Source organism: Podarcis melisellensis (assembly GCF_964234715.1).
Source record: "Podarcis melisellensis genome assembly, chromosome: 2".
NCBI classification, from domain to species: Eukaryota; Metazoa; Chordata; class Lepidosauria; order Squamata; family Lacertidae; genus Podarcis; species Podarcis melisellensis.
In genome coordinates, this window is record NC_138529.1 from 50183854 (window position 1) to 50199686 (window position 15833).

General features: G+C 43.3%; 1 protein-coding gene across 3 annotated transcripts in view; it reads right to left on the reverse strand.

Annotated features, from left to right (window-relative positions):
* Positions 1-8877: 8877 nt before the first annotated feature.
* Positions 8878-15833, reverse strand: part of NEURL1B (neuralized E3 ubiquitin protein ligase 1B) — a 176120-nt gene continuing 169164 nt past the window's right edge. For all 3 annotated transcript variants that reach the window (XM_081900055.1, XM_081900057.1, XM_081900056.1), the window contains 3 exons: positions 12851-13558; positions 11145-11270; positions 8878-9128 (listed from right to left, as the gene is read on the reverse strand). In XM_081900055.1, the coding sequence (XP_081756181.1) occupies positions 8884-9128; positions 11145-11270; positions 12851-13558 (1079 nt within the window). In that variant the 3' untranslated portion in view covers positions 8878-8883. The remainder of the gene's footprint in view (positions 9129-11144; positions 11271-12850; positions 13559-15833) is intronic.

The following is a 15833-nucleotide window of genomic DNA, read 5'->3' on the forward strand; positions in this document are numbered from 1 at the left end:
GGTGGTGACACTGCTGGGAAGTTCAGTGAGAATGTGGGGTCAGTGTACAGCATCAGGGGTAGCAAACCGCACCATCCACCTCTGCCTGCCATGCGTATAGTGGCTGGGCAGCTGCTGGCCTGTCTGCAGCTGCTGCTCAGCTGCAATGGTCCCTTGCTCCTGCTGCTGTTCCCAGCTTATCCTGGGCTGCTCCCCCACACCCAGGCATGGAGTGCAGCTGCTGCAGGGAAGCAGCAGGTGGTGCTTCATCAGTTTATTGGAGCATCAGTGGCCTTCCATACGCCACTATGGGCGCACCACTCCTTATTCTGAGGCAAGGGTCCTTCCTTAGCGTGAGGCATTGTCATGGTCAAAGCAGTGTTGGTGGAGGCCATTTCTGTGGCTATCTCAGCTTCAAGGTCTCACTCTGGGCCCCTTCCTCAGAGCACAGCAGTGAGGGCAAGGATGGTTCTACAGCTAGGTGGGGATGGCAAGTCAATCTATTGTGCCAGTGCTGTGATCATATGAAGGTTTGCCAAAATACCCCACCCCTTTCGGGAAGGGGATTGCTATAGGGTAGAATTCAATGTCATGCTATGGCAAATGTCCCTTCTGAGCCAGTGTGTGCCAATGGAAGCCCTCATGCAAGACTTGTGCTGACAGTACTTATTAGGCGAATCCCATCCATTGTGTGTGGGAGGGGGTAGAACTCAGAATCACCCAATGAAGACGGGGCATCTAACTGGGCATGGAGTGTTGATGTGCTGCTATGGGCAGGGAGAAAAAGAGAATGGAGCATCTTCACTCTACACTGCAACACTTTGCTGCATTTCTCACTTACAGCTGTGTATGTATGTAGATAGATTTTCCAGTTTATTTGCCCAATAAACAATGCAGTATAGAACAGAAAAAGAATGTTGTGCCACTTAATATCATTTTGCAGGAAGGCAAGCAGTAGGGAGGGTTGTCATAAGGCCTATAGCTGGAGTCTAGATGTTCCTGCAACAGTGGCATCCAGTATCTTTGCTCCAGGCCAACCTCAAGAACAGGGAGATGAATTCAGGGGTAAGTACTAAGCCTATTCACCCAGCTCCTCAGAGTCATCCTCCTAGGCTATATTGCTTGTTAAATTTGCCATCCCATGGAGTAGTCCCCCTGCTGCTGAGCAATTAAATTACATGCTTGTTTGGAAAAAAATGAAGTCTCTCATATACTTTAGAAATTTGTGCACAGATCAAAAGCTTGTGCGTCTTCCAAGAGAAGTTAAGTCATTCAGTGGGGATCATTTTGTTTTGCACATCACTCCAGGACCTAACGTTCTGGACTTACCAACAGTAAGAAAGGAGCAACTGTTTTGAGTTCCAGGAGGGAAAGATAAGGAGCCCCTTTTGTGCTTATGATATGACCTGCTTCTAGCCTTCTTTAGTGCAGTTCTGAGCTTCAAATGACCACTATGTGGTGCTATTAATGCAATTACCCAAATCTTGTTTCCCCCATTGCATTAAGCCTTGTAACTGTCGAGTAGCACCTGTTAGCTAGAGGCAGCGGTGGAAGTGAATTTCTGGTCTTCAGCTGCTGCCTTTGATCTCTTCAGTTAGTCCCTGATAAATTACTCAGAAGCAACGTAGCAGAAATGGAAATGCAGGAAGCTGAGTAGTTTTGCATGTGCCTTAAGGCTTGGTTATAATTACGTATGGGGTGCCTGGCTCTCAACAATCCTGCCCTTGTGCTGTTAGGAGCCAAAGGAATGGCAGTGCTACTTGGCATTTAGCAGCCCAGACCCATGTTATATTGTAGGAGCTAAAGGCGGCTTATTGTAGTATATGAGGTGAAAGTCACGGTGAAGACCAGAGGGCTAGTATTATCAACTGACTGCAGGATGGCTTCCCATACCAACCCCCACCTTCAGTTGTCCTAGCACTCCAGTTGCAAATTTTACTTGGTTGAATGCCTCTCACTTTTGCCTTGTTCCTAAATTGTGCTTGGGCTTGACAGACAGCAAAGCACATGGCAAGGAAGTATCTTGGGCTTGAATTGACTGATGGGGAGCCATTGTGTTCTGTTCACCGTAGTCCAAGCTGCACTGTGGGTGGCAGCCAACCTTACGGTGTTAATAACCCAAAAACCCATCGTCTCAACACTGGCTTCCTTCCTAATGGAGAGGCACAGGGAGCAGATTGCACCACACCCAGAATTCCCTGGAGCCCTGATAAAGAGAAGGTTGTTGGCAGCAGCTTGAGACTTTTACCTGTTATAATGATTAAACTGAAATTCAAATGCATTCACCATTTCCATTCCAGACAGCATTAACTGCCATGCTTGTGTCCAAATAACCAAGCAGGTTGCATTAGAAGTGGTTTTAGATTATTTACTTCCATTGTTTGTTTGTTTCTCTCTCTGAGAAACTAAGACCTGGAAGGGCCACCTAAATGAGCAACAGCACAGTGGGATGGAAATGATGGAAGTATTGTGCTTTTCAAGCCATGTTCTCAATTACATTAATTGTGACAGAGACACACTTTTTCTGGTTGCTTGCCCATCATTGGTCTTTTATTTGCTCCCAAGAGTTGTTGAAATATGTACAGGAAGTCCAAGTCGCACGTCTCACTTGTTTCCACACATAACTGCTCTTAAAATGGAAGCCTTCCATGATTATCTTAATGTCTGAAAAGTGTATAAACCCCATAATAGACAGCATGGCGAATTTGTGAAAATTCATTTTGGCAGAGGTGACCATGTGAGTAGCAATTCTATGCTTCAGTTAATGGGATATAAGGTAGCAAAAGTGTAAACAGAACTCGTGTTACATTCTTATGAGCAATCTCCTCTGATATTAGCATCTAAGATGGTATCCTGCTTTCAGGGCCTGATTGTTTACGTGTCCTGATAGGGTTGCTTAAATGTTGACATGTTTTTTGTCTGCTGACTTTTCAGTTGTTTTAAAATGCTTTTTATTGATAACTTTAATATTTCTTGGAAACTGCCTAGTGGTTTTATTACAACCAAGTGGTATATAATTTTATTAAATAAATAAATATTACTTATTAACTGAGGGACAGAAAAGCAATATCAATTAAAAACCTTTTGCACCTTCAGGTAATTAGTTAGCCTAAGATGTTACAGTTAAGTCTTGGTATTTTCACTCTTTGCAAGAAATATGCTAGTGCCCAGTTATTGAAGTGACTGAATGTCAAGCAAAAATGGTTTGGGAGTTGTCTCTACTGTATGCTTTTTGTAACCTTCCAGGGCCTCTTGCCATCCTTCCATGTCACAAGCATTAGAATCTGTCAAATTATCTACAGTGAAATGGAAAATGATGTGACAACCTAGCTTAACGTAAGCCTGGGAGGATTTGCCGACAGCTACAGGTAGGCAAGGGACCATGACTCCTTTTAGAGTTGAAAGATGCTGAATTGATAGCTTCTCTTTTTTTTTTTAAAAAAAAAGGCAAGCTGTCTTGGAAACCCCTGAACTATCCATTTACAGTAGCTGTCTTGCATTCTGATATTGTTAGTGTCTGTGGCCCCACTGTCTGTGTCATATGTAGAGGAGTTAGGACTCTTGTGCAGGAGCAGAGTGTAGTGATACAAGTGGTAAAGTCACTCTTGTTAGTGTACTTTGCAGTGGTGGAACCAGAATAGTCTTTTCAGCTCTCGTAGTTGACATGGTAAATAAACATAGAGTTTGGAGGATATGTTGGATCCCCTTTTGGGGCGAACTCCTGTTAATTTTCCATACTGGCTTTGCACATAACACCTTTGTGCGTGAGAGTAGAGTGAAAAGGTGGTTTACTCTGCATTGGCGACACTAAGCAGTATGGGTTGCTTCACAAATTTCAGATATTGAACACTAGCCAACATTTTGCTTATCACCCTGTGTACATTTCCCAGTAGTCAGTTTATTAGCAGGCTACTGTGTGTCCCTTTGTGCAAGCTGTGGTTAAACTAGGAAGTCTCCAAAACATCAAGGATCTCAAATCAGCTTCAACCCACATGCTGGGTTGGTCTAAAGCAGGTAACCATATTGTTCCAGTTTGGACAAAAATGGCAAACTGTTTCATTTGTGGCTTCCTGGTTTAACCACAGCTCACATGAACAGGCAAAAGTCATGAGGCATGGTCATCTGAATGCTGGCCTGGATCCATTGATCTTTTGATTTGTTCTCATTTTCACCCCAACTTTTAACAAGTCACCTTAACAACAGGACCAATGGTAGTCCTGCATATAGATTGGATTTTTACCAGAGGCAACAAAGGGCACTACAGGTGCAGGCAAACTTAAGCAGCAAATCCCTGTTTATTGAAGGTGAAAGGTCTGGGCAAGAGCCATCAAAGAAGTTTCAGGTTGCAAGGAGCTGCTTCTAAAGCCTATAACAGACATGCTCTCTGCTTTTACCATTTTTTCCCCTTCAGGCCGGTGGGAATATTTTACAAGCCAACATTTTATTTGTTTCATAAAACAGGTAAAATTTTATATTAATGTAAAACAGAACAAAATAAAAAACATACACACACACACTACAGATCACAATGCTAGAGAGTATTAACATGTAGAGAAGTGCAAACGTCCCTCCCCAAAGAATCTGCATTGAAAGTTCTATTACAGAGAGATTAAACTCTGGCTTGTTTGAGAATGTGATATACAGATCACTGTCATGAACCAGAAAAATATCAAGAAGTTTCAGAAATCTCAAAACTTTTTAAAAAGCTTTTATACAAAGAGGAGATGGGGAGGAGGACGGCAGCAAAGTTTCAATTAAAACATAAAATTTTCACTCCAATATAAAAAAAGAGCAAAGTTCTTGGTGAACACATAAAATTCTATAAAAACTACCAACCATCGATTAGGGTCTTTTTCTCCCTCCATTTTTAAAAGTAGCATTAAAAAGGATAAAAAGTGCACAGACACCTTATAAGGCACAAACAGATCTTCTGAACAGATACTTTTCTCAAAACGAAACAAAAAAAGCAATAGCAAGAACAAGTTGCTAAATAGCCTCTACTTCCTAAAAGTTGTCTGTCAGAGTTTGAGAATTCCTTGTGAGACTGGAATAAGTAAAGCTGCATGTCCATTAACGCTGCTTCCCCAGCTTGCTTCACAGCAACACTTAGGCTGTGGACTTAACTCTGCCTAATAAAGCCCATGTCAGATGCTGCTCCTTTTGGGCAGTCTGTTCCCAACAGAAAAGATTAAACACCGTATGTCTTTTCCTCCACTTATTTTGAACTATCATAGGTCTACAAATTTCTTTTTCAAAATACCATTGCAGTTGGAAGCTAGTAAAGTAAAAAGGCACACCTTTCCAAGATCGCTTGTAGCACAACTTGTCAATGCAGAAGTCAGCTCCGTTGGGACTAATGGGACTTACTGCCAGGTGTATGTGGTGTATAGGCTTCTGTTTGGAAACTAGTTCTAGCCCAAAGGTATCTAAGGGCAATGCCCAGGGGGTGCTTTGCTATGACACCAAAAAGGGGATGGGAACAATCCAACTCCAAGTTACCCAGGGAGTTGGGAGTAGAATGGAAGGTAGTGATCAGTACTGATCAGCAAACCCACTGACTACAAAAATTGTCACCCTTCTTTAGAATTACATCTCTGCAAAAGTGTAAATTTGTTGACTTCTTTCTGGTAAGCTTCTCCAGAGCTTAACTCTAGCTGCAGTGGTGGCAGCTGCGACAAATAAATTTCATTCATATTAACTCTGTGATTCATAGTTATGTCGCTCAGTGGCATCTTAGGTAAGCAGGATGGAATTGAGGATGGAATTGAGATGCTAGGAATATATTCATGCCTTGTCCCCAGCAAACATCTGGCACTGTGGTCATGCGCAGCTAGCAGCACCTGAAATAGAGTGGAAAGACCCCCTTGGAACACATGTCAGTAAGTGGGCAGCCCCTTCCATGTTGCTGGCTTGACTCAGCTTCATAATAAGAAGGTAAGAAGTTTTGCTTTACACAAGTATCTCTATGAAGTATTAACAGCAAATAGACAGCAGCATGGTGAAAAATAACTTTTGGAGGATCTGCCTTTCGTGCACAGAGCTTGACAGCAGTGCTAACAATGGCAATTAACTTAGCAGGTGATTAAATAATTGCAATCAGCTGAGTGGCTTTGCCCTTTCTCTCTGCTTTTTAACGTATTATTGTGCAACTAGTAGCCCAAGTTAAATCTGCTCCCTTTCTCAATTCAAGCATCACATCTCCTCTGCCCCCTAAACGTTTCAGCTGTCCATCATTAACATGCACAACAGGGTCAGAAGCTGACACCAGCAAAAGCTAATTGTGGAGGTCAAGAAATGCAAAGATCCGCTCTTTAAGGTGGATGCAACAACCTGGAATCATCTTGTGATGGGCAGTGTTACTTGCTTTAACAATGCTGCTTGCATAATGCCTCCCATGTTGTGCAGTTATAGCATTATCTGCATTATTAATTGTCTCCTCCATGGTTATAGACTACAGCTGACGGTGCAAAAATTAAATGTAAATGCTCATGGAGATTCTTAATCACTGACTAGGACTCCTGTTTGGTTTTAGGAGGTCTCAGTTACTTATCTCATCACAAAGCAGCTGCATTCCATGTAGGCAAAAGTTGTTTATAGAGTAACTGATGGCATTTTTAAACTAACCTCGCTGCCCTTCACATTTCCGTATGGTAATTAGGATACTCAAAACTATTGTAAAGTTACTGGAAGTCATCATGCACCACAGTGTTGTCCCAAACCACTCTAAAATGGAAAAGAAACAGGCTTTCCTGTTGACAAAGATATTATCTGCACCTTTAAAGAAAATGGAAACTTATCTGTCTTGTTTGATGCCTTTCCTTATGCAATATGTAACTGTAGCCAGTGGCAATTTAAGACTGCTAGGATTGTGTCATTGGCATTCATTGGCTTCCAGTGCAGCCCACAAACGATGCTAGTACAGCAACTTTGCCAGGAGCTAAAGGTTAGAAAAGCATTTAAACTAAAGACAGAGGAGAAGAGAGGCTCAGCTACCCAATGAGGTACAGCTACCATGTTGCTCAAAGGACTATGAGAAGCTTAGTCCACACATTTTTTTCTACAAAGCACTCCATATTCCCTAAACATAATTTGTCCCTCTAAAGCCATTGCTGTCTTCCACCTTAAACTATGTATTGTTTTCCACACTAAGGGATCCACATGCCTTGTCATTTATGGCCAAAATTTGCACTGGCTTACATTTCCCTTATTGGCAGCACAGCATATCAAAATACGCTGTCCAAAAGGAAAACTGCCTTCTTCCTGCTAGAAGGGCCCCATAGGCTCAGAATAGCTGTTTTATGGGAAAGAATGCAGCCATATATTGGGGCTGAGAATGGCTCCTAGCAGGCTCCCAAGTAAGCATTTCTGCCCTGGGAAGACCTACAAGCTGCTCCACCACAGTAGATCCTAGGATCTCGTCATAAATCAGCTAAAACATCAGGATCACAGCTTTAGAGCATCTGTTGCACAATGGAATGGAATGCCTCTATTGTGGTGGAAGCAGCAAAAAGCCTGCTCTGAATAAATTCTACTGCTTTTAGATGACAATGGGACAGGTTGCCTATGGGCAACTACAGTTTGTGTGCATTGTAGTAGGATGCTGCCACACAAAGACTGAGCAAGGAAAGAATTGGCGGATAGGTCAAGCAAAGTTGCTTTATTGCTTGCATGGCACCTCTCCCCTAAAGCCCCAAGACATTTCACATCCCATTCAGGCTAGTGTAGAGTTCAGAGGTTCCTATAACCACAATCAAAATGCATTTATCTTAAAAGCCGGAGCATCTAATAATAGCTTGCAAATTCTTTTTCCAACAAACAATGCCAAGAAAAGGGCTTTTAAATTTCAGTAAGATGCCTCTATTGTGGAGTAGATGACAACTTCCTGGAGAGGAAGAAATGAGAGATTCCACATGGCTGCATACTTTACTGACAAAATCTCTGGGGAGTAATAGAGGAAAACATCCATCAGCTGTTTGCACAAATTTCAAGAGAGGGAACTCTGGACATTTGAAACCTAACAGTCCCCATCAGCTTTCTTTCTTTGTAGCTTGGTTCTAAGCATGGTTCTTGCTGTGACGATTCAGAACCGCCATGCAAGAAGCTGCTTGTGCATGCAGAGGCTTACTCCTACCAATACGTTAACACTCTCCAGCTACAGAAGTGCTTCACAGTTGCTCAGTGCAACAGGACGCTTACATCTGTGACTTACAAAGGAGGAAAGTAGGATTGTTTACTTGCTGTGTTCCAAGGACATCGATAGCTTTTTCTTCACTATTCCTCATACCTGCTTCCCCTGTTGAACCATAAATGAGAAAAAGTGCCTTGAAGGAAGCAAATGTCATCCATTGCCTATTCCCCACAATTTTTACAAGATGACAGGAGTAATTTCACTCCACAGTGCCTCTGTTAAATCTTCCCCATATATTCCTCCCTGTTTGAAATTGCCTGAGTGCTGTTTCAGTAATTAAACTGCCTAATTCAGTAAATATCCCATGATTATGGTGGGGGGAGGTGCCCAGAATTATTATTATTATTAATTCAAACAATTGTTTTTTTATGTTATTTTCTTTTGCTGGGTGGGGAGAGACTCCTCATGGCAAAGGTACTTACAGCTCAGCCCCCACCGCTACCTTAACCCTGCAGAGCAGCATCTTGATGAAGCTCTTCCCACTCAGCAGCTGTACCTTCGGCATCTACAAGGACCAGAGTGTTTCCCAGATCACTTAATTATCCCTGATTGGTTCCTACTGGTCAAAACACAGAAATATAGACAAAAGAGCCACTCTGTAACCAGCACAATAACCCATAAGCGGTGACAGTAAGTTGTGGCAATGAGTAACAACATCCTTCCTCCTGCCCCCTCACCCCCTCCACACACACCCTCAGGACGGCTGGAAATGGGGTTTAAGGGCGGTAGATTTTAATAATGTCTTTGATGACCCGTCGGCAGATTGGGCAGCAGGCATTGAGTTGTTTCTTCAGCTTAAGACCACAGGTGTTGCAGAGGCACATGTGTCCACAGGTGTAGATCACCACGTCCACCTCGTTGTCAAAGCAAACGGTGCACTCGCCATTCTTGCTGCTTGACGGCTCCGGAGGTGGGAACACGGGAGACACTGGAGGGCTCAGAGGTGAACTTGGAGCAGTCACTGCAAGGAATGGGGAACAGAGAAACCTCGAGTCAGAACCACTTCCCTTTAATCTGAGCCTCTTATGTCAGGCTGCAAAGAAAAATGGGGAACGTAATAGGGTTGCTTCCTTTAGACAAAAGTGCTATGAACAAAAAGGTTGGGGGGATGTTTTAAAACCAGCAACACTTTGACACAGAGAGGGAACAGCAGAACTCAAGAAATGTTTGCATATATACCCTTTGTGGGAAGTAAAACCTCTATCAAGCCTGTTTCCACATTTGTCATTTAGGAGGTTTTTAAAGATCAAAAGACATGCAGTATGACTTGCATGGGGTGCTGCTAGATAGACTTTGTCTATCATGATTTGTCCCTGCTGTGGCTGTTGCAGGAACCACTTATCCATTCTGTTTCGCTGCCTGGCAGTCACGCCGGCTGCAGCAACTTTCCAAATATGGTATTTGCAAGGGGTGGGGTACTTTCTTTAAAAGTCCATTTCTAAAGTGCATAGCAGAATATTCAGGTGAATTTTATATTAAAACTTATCACAGAAACAAGCTGGCTTCTTTAAAAATTATTTACAGTAACTGGTACAGCAGCTCTGCATTTAATGAATGGGATTTGGGGCTGTTCGTAGCTACCTGGCGTTAATATTTGTATGGTCGGAGATTTAATAATTCAATAAATAAAAGTACTAAGAAAATGTTTTCAATCATATACTTTGTATTCTAAAGCTCCATTAATAGAATCCTATAGCATGAACTTTGAACCAGCAAAGGATGTTTTACCAGCTCTTAATATTTCTGGAGCAGAGTAGCTCATGATGATAGATTAAGCAGTATTGGCTTTCATCCAGCTGTGGTTCAGTAGTCCATATTTCACTCATCAATAGGAACTTCAATGACAGTTGAATTTTGGGTTGTTGTTTTTTAATACAAATGATTTTGTATTGCATTTCATGTTCTATCTACCCTGGTTCTGCAAAAACCACATGTTACAGCCATAGCATAGGACAGCTCTTCATACACAAGGTCATTTCTTGTTACAAATGTCACATGGGGACCATATGGCCCCAACCAAAGGAGCCCCTTGTGGAGCAGTTCATGAAACCACTGTGGGAATAGACCAGGGCTGAGGAACCTGCGGCCCTCCTGATGTTGGACTCATGACCATTTCCATCATTCCCACCCATTGGCCATGCCTGCTGGGGCTGATGAGAATTGGCATCCACCAAAGATTCCCCACCTTTGAGATAGACAAACAATGGCTCTGTGGGAGCACTGGGGCAGTACCTTGCTCCCCTTCCCCTAAAACAGGCTGCCATGCAATGGTTTTCCTGTTCAGGTAAAGTGGGGCATCTACTCTTGGGAGCCAGCATGGTGTAGTGGTTAAGAGCAGTGGACTCATAATCTGGTGAACTGGGTTCGCTTCCCCGCACCTCCACATGCAGCCGCTGGGTGACCTGGGGCTAGTCACACTTATCTGAAGTATCTCAGCCTCACTCACCTCACGGAAGGGAAAAGAAGATTAAGGGGAGTGAAAGGCGGGATATCAAGTCCAAACTCCTCCTCTTACTCATGACAGGTTTGTAAAGTAGCTTTAGTTTCTCTAGGCTTCACAGAATTGTAGAGTTAGAAGGGACCATGAGCAATATTTTGCCCTATGCGGGGCTCAAACGCACAACCCTGAGTTTAATAGTCCCATGCTCTACCAACTGAGCCATCCCTCAGGGAGGAAGATATAACAGATATTTCCTACAGACAGCAACAGGTGTCACCTCATTTGTTACTCTCAGGGTTTCCATCTGCTTGCATTAAAGTCTAACACAACCCCAACAGCAGCTTTAGGAAATCTGGACGCTCCTCTGTCACAGGAAGAAAGAGGAAGTTCGGCACACACTGCGCAAGTTACGACATGCCTCATTCAGGCAAAGCAAGACTCAACTTGTAAGGTCTGGCTGATAAGTTTTGGGCAGGGTGAAATGTGTGTATTCAAACAACAAGAGTGCAGGAGGCACAAAGCGAAAGGGTTCCTTACCTAGGGATGACTCAGAAGCGGAAGAAGACCTGTTCACGCTGAAAGCCATATCTGAGTCACTGTCATATTGGGAGCCTCCAGGGGATCCTGAGGGAGAGACTGTCACAGGGCTGGACTGCACAGTGCCTGAAAATACAAAATAACAGGTTCCGTCAGATTGAGGGGTGGGGCAGGAATCTCTCAGGCATGCAGTGCGGAACAGAGTCTACCCTGGGACAACACCATCCATTTCATCTTCACAATAGACTTACTGTGTAATTGGGAACTTGGTATTTTGTAATACCTATTAGCAGGTTGATTTGTTTAAAGAAAATGAGCTTCCTCTGGTTCCAAGCTTGCCTTAACTGCCTCGTTAAAGCTCATTCTATTCCCACCCAATTCAGATAGGGGCAAAAATCTGACTGGCAAGATCCAACCAGGAGGTTGAAGACCAGTGGTGGAGAATGTCTAGAACATGGGCCCATGAGGCTGTTTTGACTAAGCCACACCCACCTGCCCCTCCACCTGGCATCATACATGTGGGGTATGTGGTTTGGCCCAAAGCAGGGTTTGCAGGCATTACCAGTCTGAAGAAAAGGAAAAGAGGGTCCTGTGAATTCCACTTACAAAGGACCTTGCAAGCAGGAAATTAGGATCCCAAGAAAGATGTCAAGTTACTAAAATACAGCCTACCCCCACCTAGCCAAAAGGGTGCAGCCAACTGAGAGTGATGCCTATGAAGTCAGGATAGCTAAATGGAACTTCCCTGCTCAGAAGTGGTACATGTATCCCGACCAGAAGCTGAGAACAAAGTGAGAGTGGAATGTAGCCATAATCCTCATGCCCTGCTTGGCTGCTTTTTGGCAAGAGAATGCTGGAGCAGAGGAATCTTGGGCTGGTTGTGCAAGGCAATTTTGATGTTCTGAATTATGGAACTACAATCAGCCCTCTTTTAAAGCAATGCTAGTTTCAGCCAGGAATATAAAACTCAAGTAGTGATCAGACCTCTATATTGGCAAAATGGCCCATAAACTGGTATGTGACCAAAAAGGGGCCTGGTGGTGGTACAAGAGGGCAGTCTGCATCTTTGCAACTGTGCTAGGGCCACTGAAGCTGCTTACAGCACATTGATCAATACACCAGGGTCTACCTGAGTGTTCTAGTCGAGATCCCTCTCTGCTCCATCGCATGGATCACATAGGCTTGTAGAAACAGTATACAGTAGTTACGAACTTAATTCATTCCGCAGGTCCGTTCTTAACCTGAAACTGTTCTTAACTAGAGGCGTGCTTTCGCTAATAGGGCCTCTTGCTGCCTCTGGCACACAATTTCTATTCTCATCCTGGGGCAAAGTTTTCAGCTCAAGGTAACTCTTGCAGGTTAGCGGAGTTTGTAACCTGAAGCGTTTGTAACCTGAGGTGTTTGTAACTCGAGGTACCACTGTAGAATAGTATGCACATTTACTAGCTTTATGAAAAAGTACATGCAAGTTGCCAGACAAGCGGCAGAGACATCTGGTTTTGACCATCTCCCCAAATATAAGATCATGCTTCAGCAATGCCAATGCAAGGCACAGCTGGTGGCAACAAGGGTTTAGTTGGCCTATAAAATGCCACAGAGAGAGGCAACAGCCCACTGAAGCCAGGTAGAATGTAATGCCGCTCCAAAGCTGTAAAGAAATCTCAGCGTTACACTACACTACACCCATATTTTTGAGCTGCACTTACCTAATATTTTGAGTTGATTGATTACACCATGGATCGTGAAAAATACCCACAGTGACTGCGAGGTATCAACGCACATCAGCATCCCACGGTTGATCCCGTTTATTCCATGGTGCACTTCTCCATTTGGCAAGACCACAAAGCTGAGGATGTCCCCATTGTTGAGGACTGGGAAACCTCGGCAAACCACCCAGTATTCCTTGCGATCCAGAAGGAAGTCTGGATCCGCTGGGAGCTCATTTGTTCGTAAAGTACCAGGATCACAAGAAGTGATGCCAAACGTGAGGGCTCCATAGTACGGCAGCCCCAGGTGTCCAACTTCCACAAAGAGGCTTTCACCAATGTGCAAAGGCCGGTCGGAAAACACCAAAGTCCTATTGCTCTCTTGCCAGTTGGTGCAGGCAGACATCCGGTCCTGAGAAAAGTTAATGTCGGGCCCACGAGTAGGGTGGAAACGCAGATCTGTATCGAGAAAGGCAGGCACCACTTGGGCAAGCTGCCGCCTGCTTGGACAGCAAGGGATGGTGTGATTATCTGTCGGCAGCGCAGGCATACGGCTCAAGTTCAGATTAGCAATTTTGGCCACCACCTGGTTGTTCTCCAGTTCGTTGTTGTTGAAGTTGGCTGAGTCGTGGCTGCTCTGTGGAAGGCAAGTGCTGAGTCGTGCGTTGCTGAGACGGGTGGAGGTCATCGTCTCGGCAAACATGCTGTCTGTGAGGCAATGACAAGGAAAAGCTGTATTAGAGGCAAGCTGAAAATGGCAGCCTACCCTGGCTTGATCGTTGCTTTTTGGCTACTCCATCATACTTAAAACATCAAATATGATACTTTTCCTAGTCCAATTGTGTTTCCAATTAAAGTGGGCAAAAGGAACATAAAGAAAAATATCTGGAAAAACAGAATTTTCAAGGCAGTTAGGAATTCTTCCGTCAAACAAAGCTCCACCAGTATTTGCTATTCTACGGGAGCACTGTCCAATGGAACACCATACTACAAGCACGTTGCCTGATGCAGGGGCCTCTATTCCTTTCAGCCTTGTATTTGGTGCTCACAAAAAGAGACCTGTTTCTGTTCACTGCCTCACTCAATTGCAGAAAAGCAGATTCTGCAAACTACACTACCTACTTGAGAGAATAAATATTCCTTCCTCGTCTCATCTCTCTCATACCTCCGCACCCCCACCCTGTCCTTGCCAATTTAATTCATGTAAGAGAGACTGGAAAGAGAATGCATTTAATCACTTTAGACCATTAATAATAAATTGTGTGTAATGTACTTGCATGCTAATAGCAGTAGTGCCCTTTAAAAAAATGTTTCAAAGCACACTACAGACTATTTGTTACTGACAGGCTACGTGAACAAGCGACAAACTCTCTCCCAGCACAACATCCCATCTGATAGCACCCAATGTAAACAAAAAAACAAAAAACCCACAAACATTTCTAGCCCCAAAACATAAAACTAGAAACACATCACTCCATATGAACCATTCCCCTGTATAGTTATTGAGAGTTGATAATGAGAAAAAGAATGCGTATGAGGAAAGCAAAGGGCAAGATACTTCGGCAACTTTTGATTTAGGACATTCAGATTTCTAAAAGGAAGAATCATCCTAAGATTATTTTCCCAAAGTCTTAGATCTATAATCTGGGGGCCACTACCGGGACGGTAATTCATGCTGAAATCATGGCATGGCTTGTGGATGTCAGCTTAAGGCTGCAGTACTGTGCGTGCTTATTTAGGAATAAAACACACTGAATTAAGTGGGATTTACTTCTGGGAAAACGTACACAGGTTTACACTGTTAAACTTGATTTTAAGTTACACATAACTGCTGCATTTGCATGCATTTTAGCCTCCTTAAAAGTGGAAATGTATTGAAAATTTATCTGAAGGGCTTAAAGTTGACTATCAATGCAATATATGGAAAAATCAAACGTATAAAACAGCTTTCAATTTTAATTAGCCACATAGCTTTTCTTGACAGAAGGAATCTGGGAGGGGGTGTTAAAGTAAAGCCTGTCTTCCTCCTCAGGATCCCAAGTAGCCAGTTCAATATTTCAAAGGAGTGGCTTTCTCTAAGTGCTTAAGTCATAAAAGCTTCACATCTACAATGTTAAGAGTTGATATAATGAATTTGTACATAGTGCATCCTGCTTTGTGAAACATCTACAGTTCTATATTTGGGACACCCTCTGTTCCCGTCTTCCAGCCACTCCCCAATTACTGACGCTACAAAAGTGATCCAACTTGGCCCTCACTTTCTCTTACATTTCTACCTGTAAAATGGTAATAATAGTGAACTGTAAAATGGTAATAATAGTGATCTGAAGGGAAAGAGGCGGCCAAGCACTTTTGAAGGCTCTGATCAAAATTCAGCAAGAGTTAAGTGCTGTTATGCTCATTTATTTTAATGGGCTTTTGGCACACAGTCCAAATTAATTGACTGTGGCCAACAAATGCTATAGCACATTGTAAACTATAGTCCTACAGACTACAGGGGGGGAGAGAGAAATGGCCTGGTTTCTACCTGCTGCCTCCACTGACAAGCTAGCCATTGTATAATTCACTTCATAGGAGCTGTGCCCCTTCAACTCTACCCAGGGTCATAATGCAGGATCTAACACACCACAGACCATAGCTTTCTGACAAGGCTTAGTAGGGCACAGTGAAAATGTAAAGACAATTTTCAGAATCACACTAGGTCTTGGTATGGCATAAATACCCACAAGGCACAGAATAAATTTCAATAGCCTTTTGGCAAGGCACTTAACTATTCCTAGGTGATTGTTTAATTTTAAGCTGAAAAAGTGTCCCTTGTTTGGGTTGCAGAAGAACATGGAAAGGGGGCTTAAGAATTTGGGGAGGTGGGGAGAGGTTGTGGTTTTCAAAATTTTAAGCACCCCAATTTAAACCGTGCCTACTTAAGAATGATTTGAACTATTTTCCATTAATGCATTCATTATGTCATTATTGCTGAAGCTAC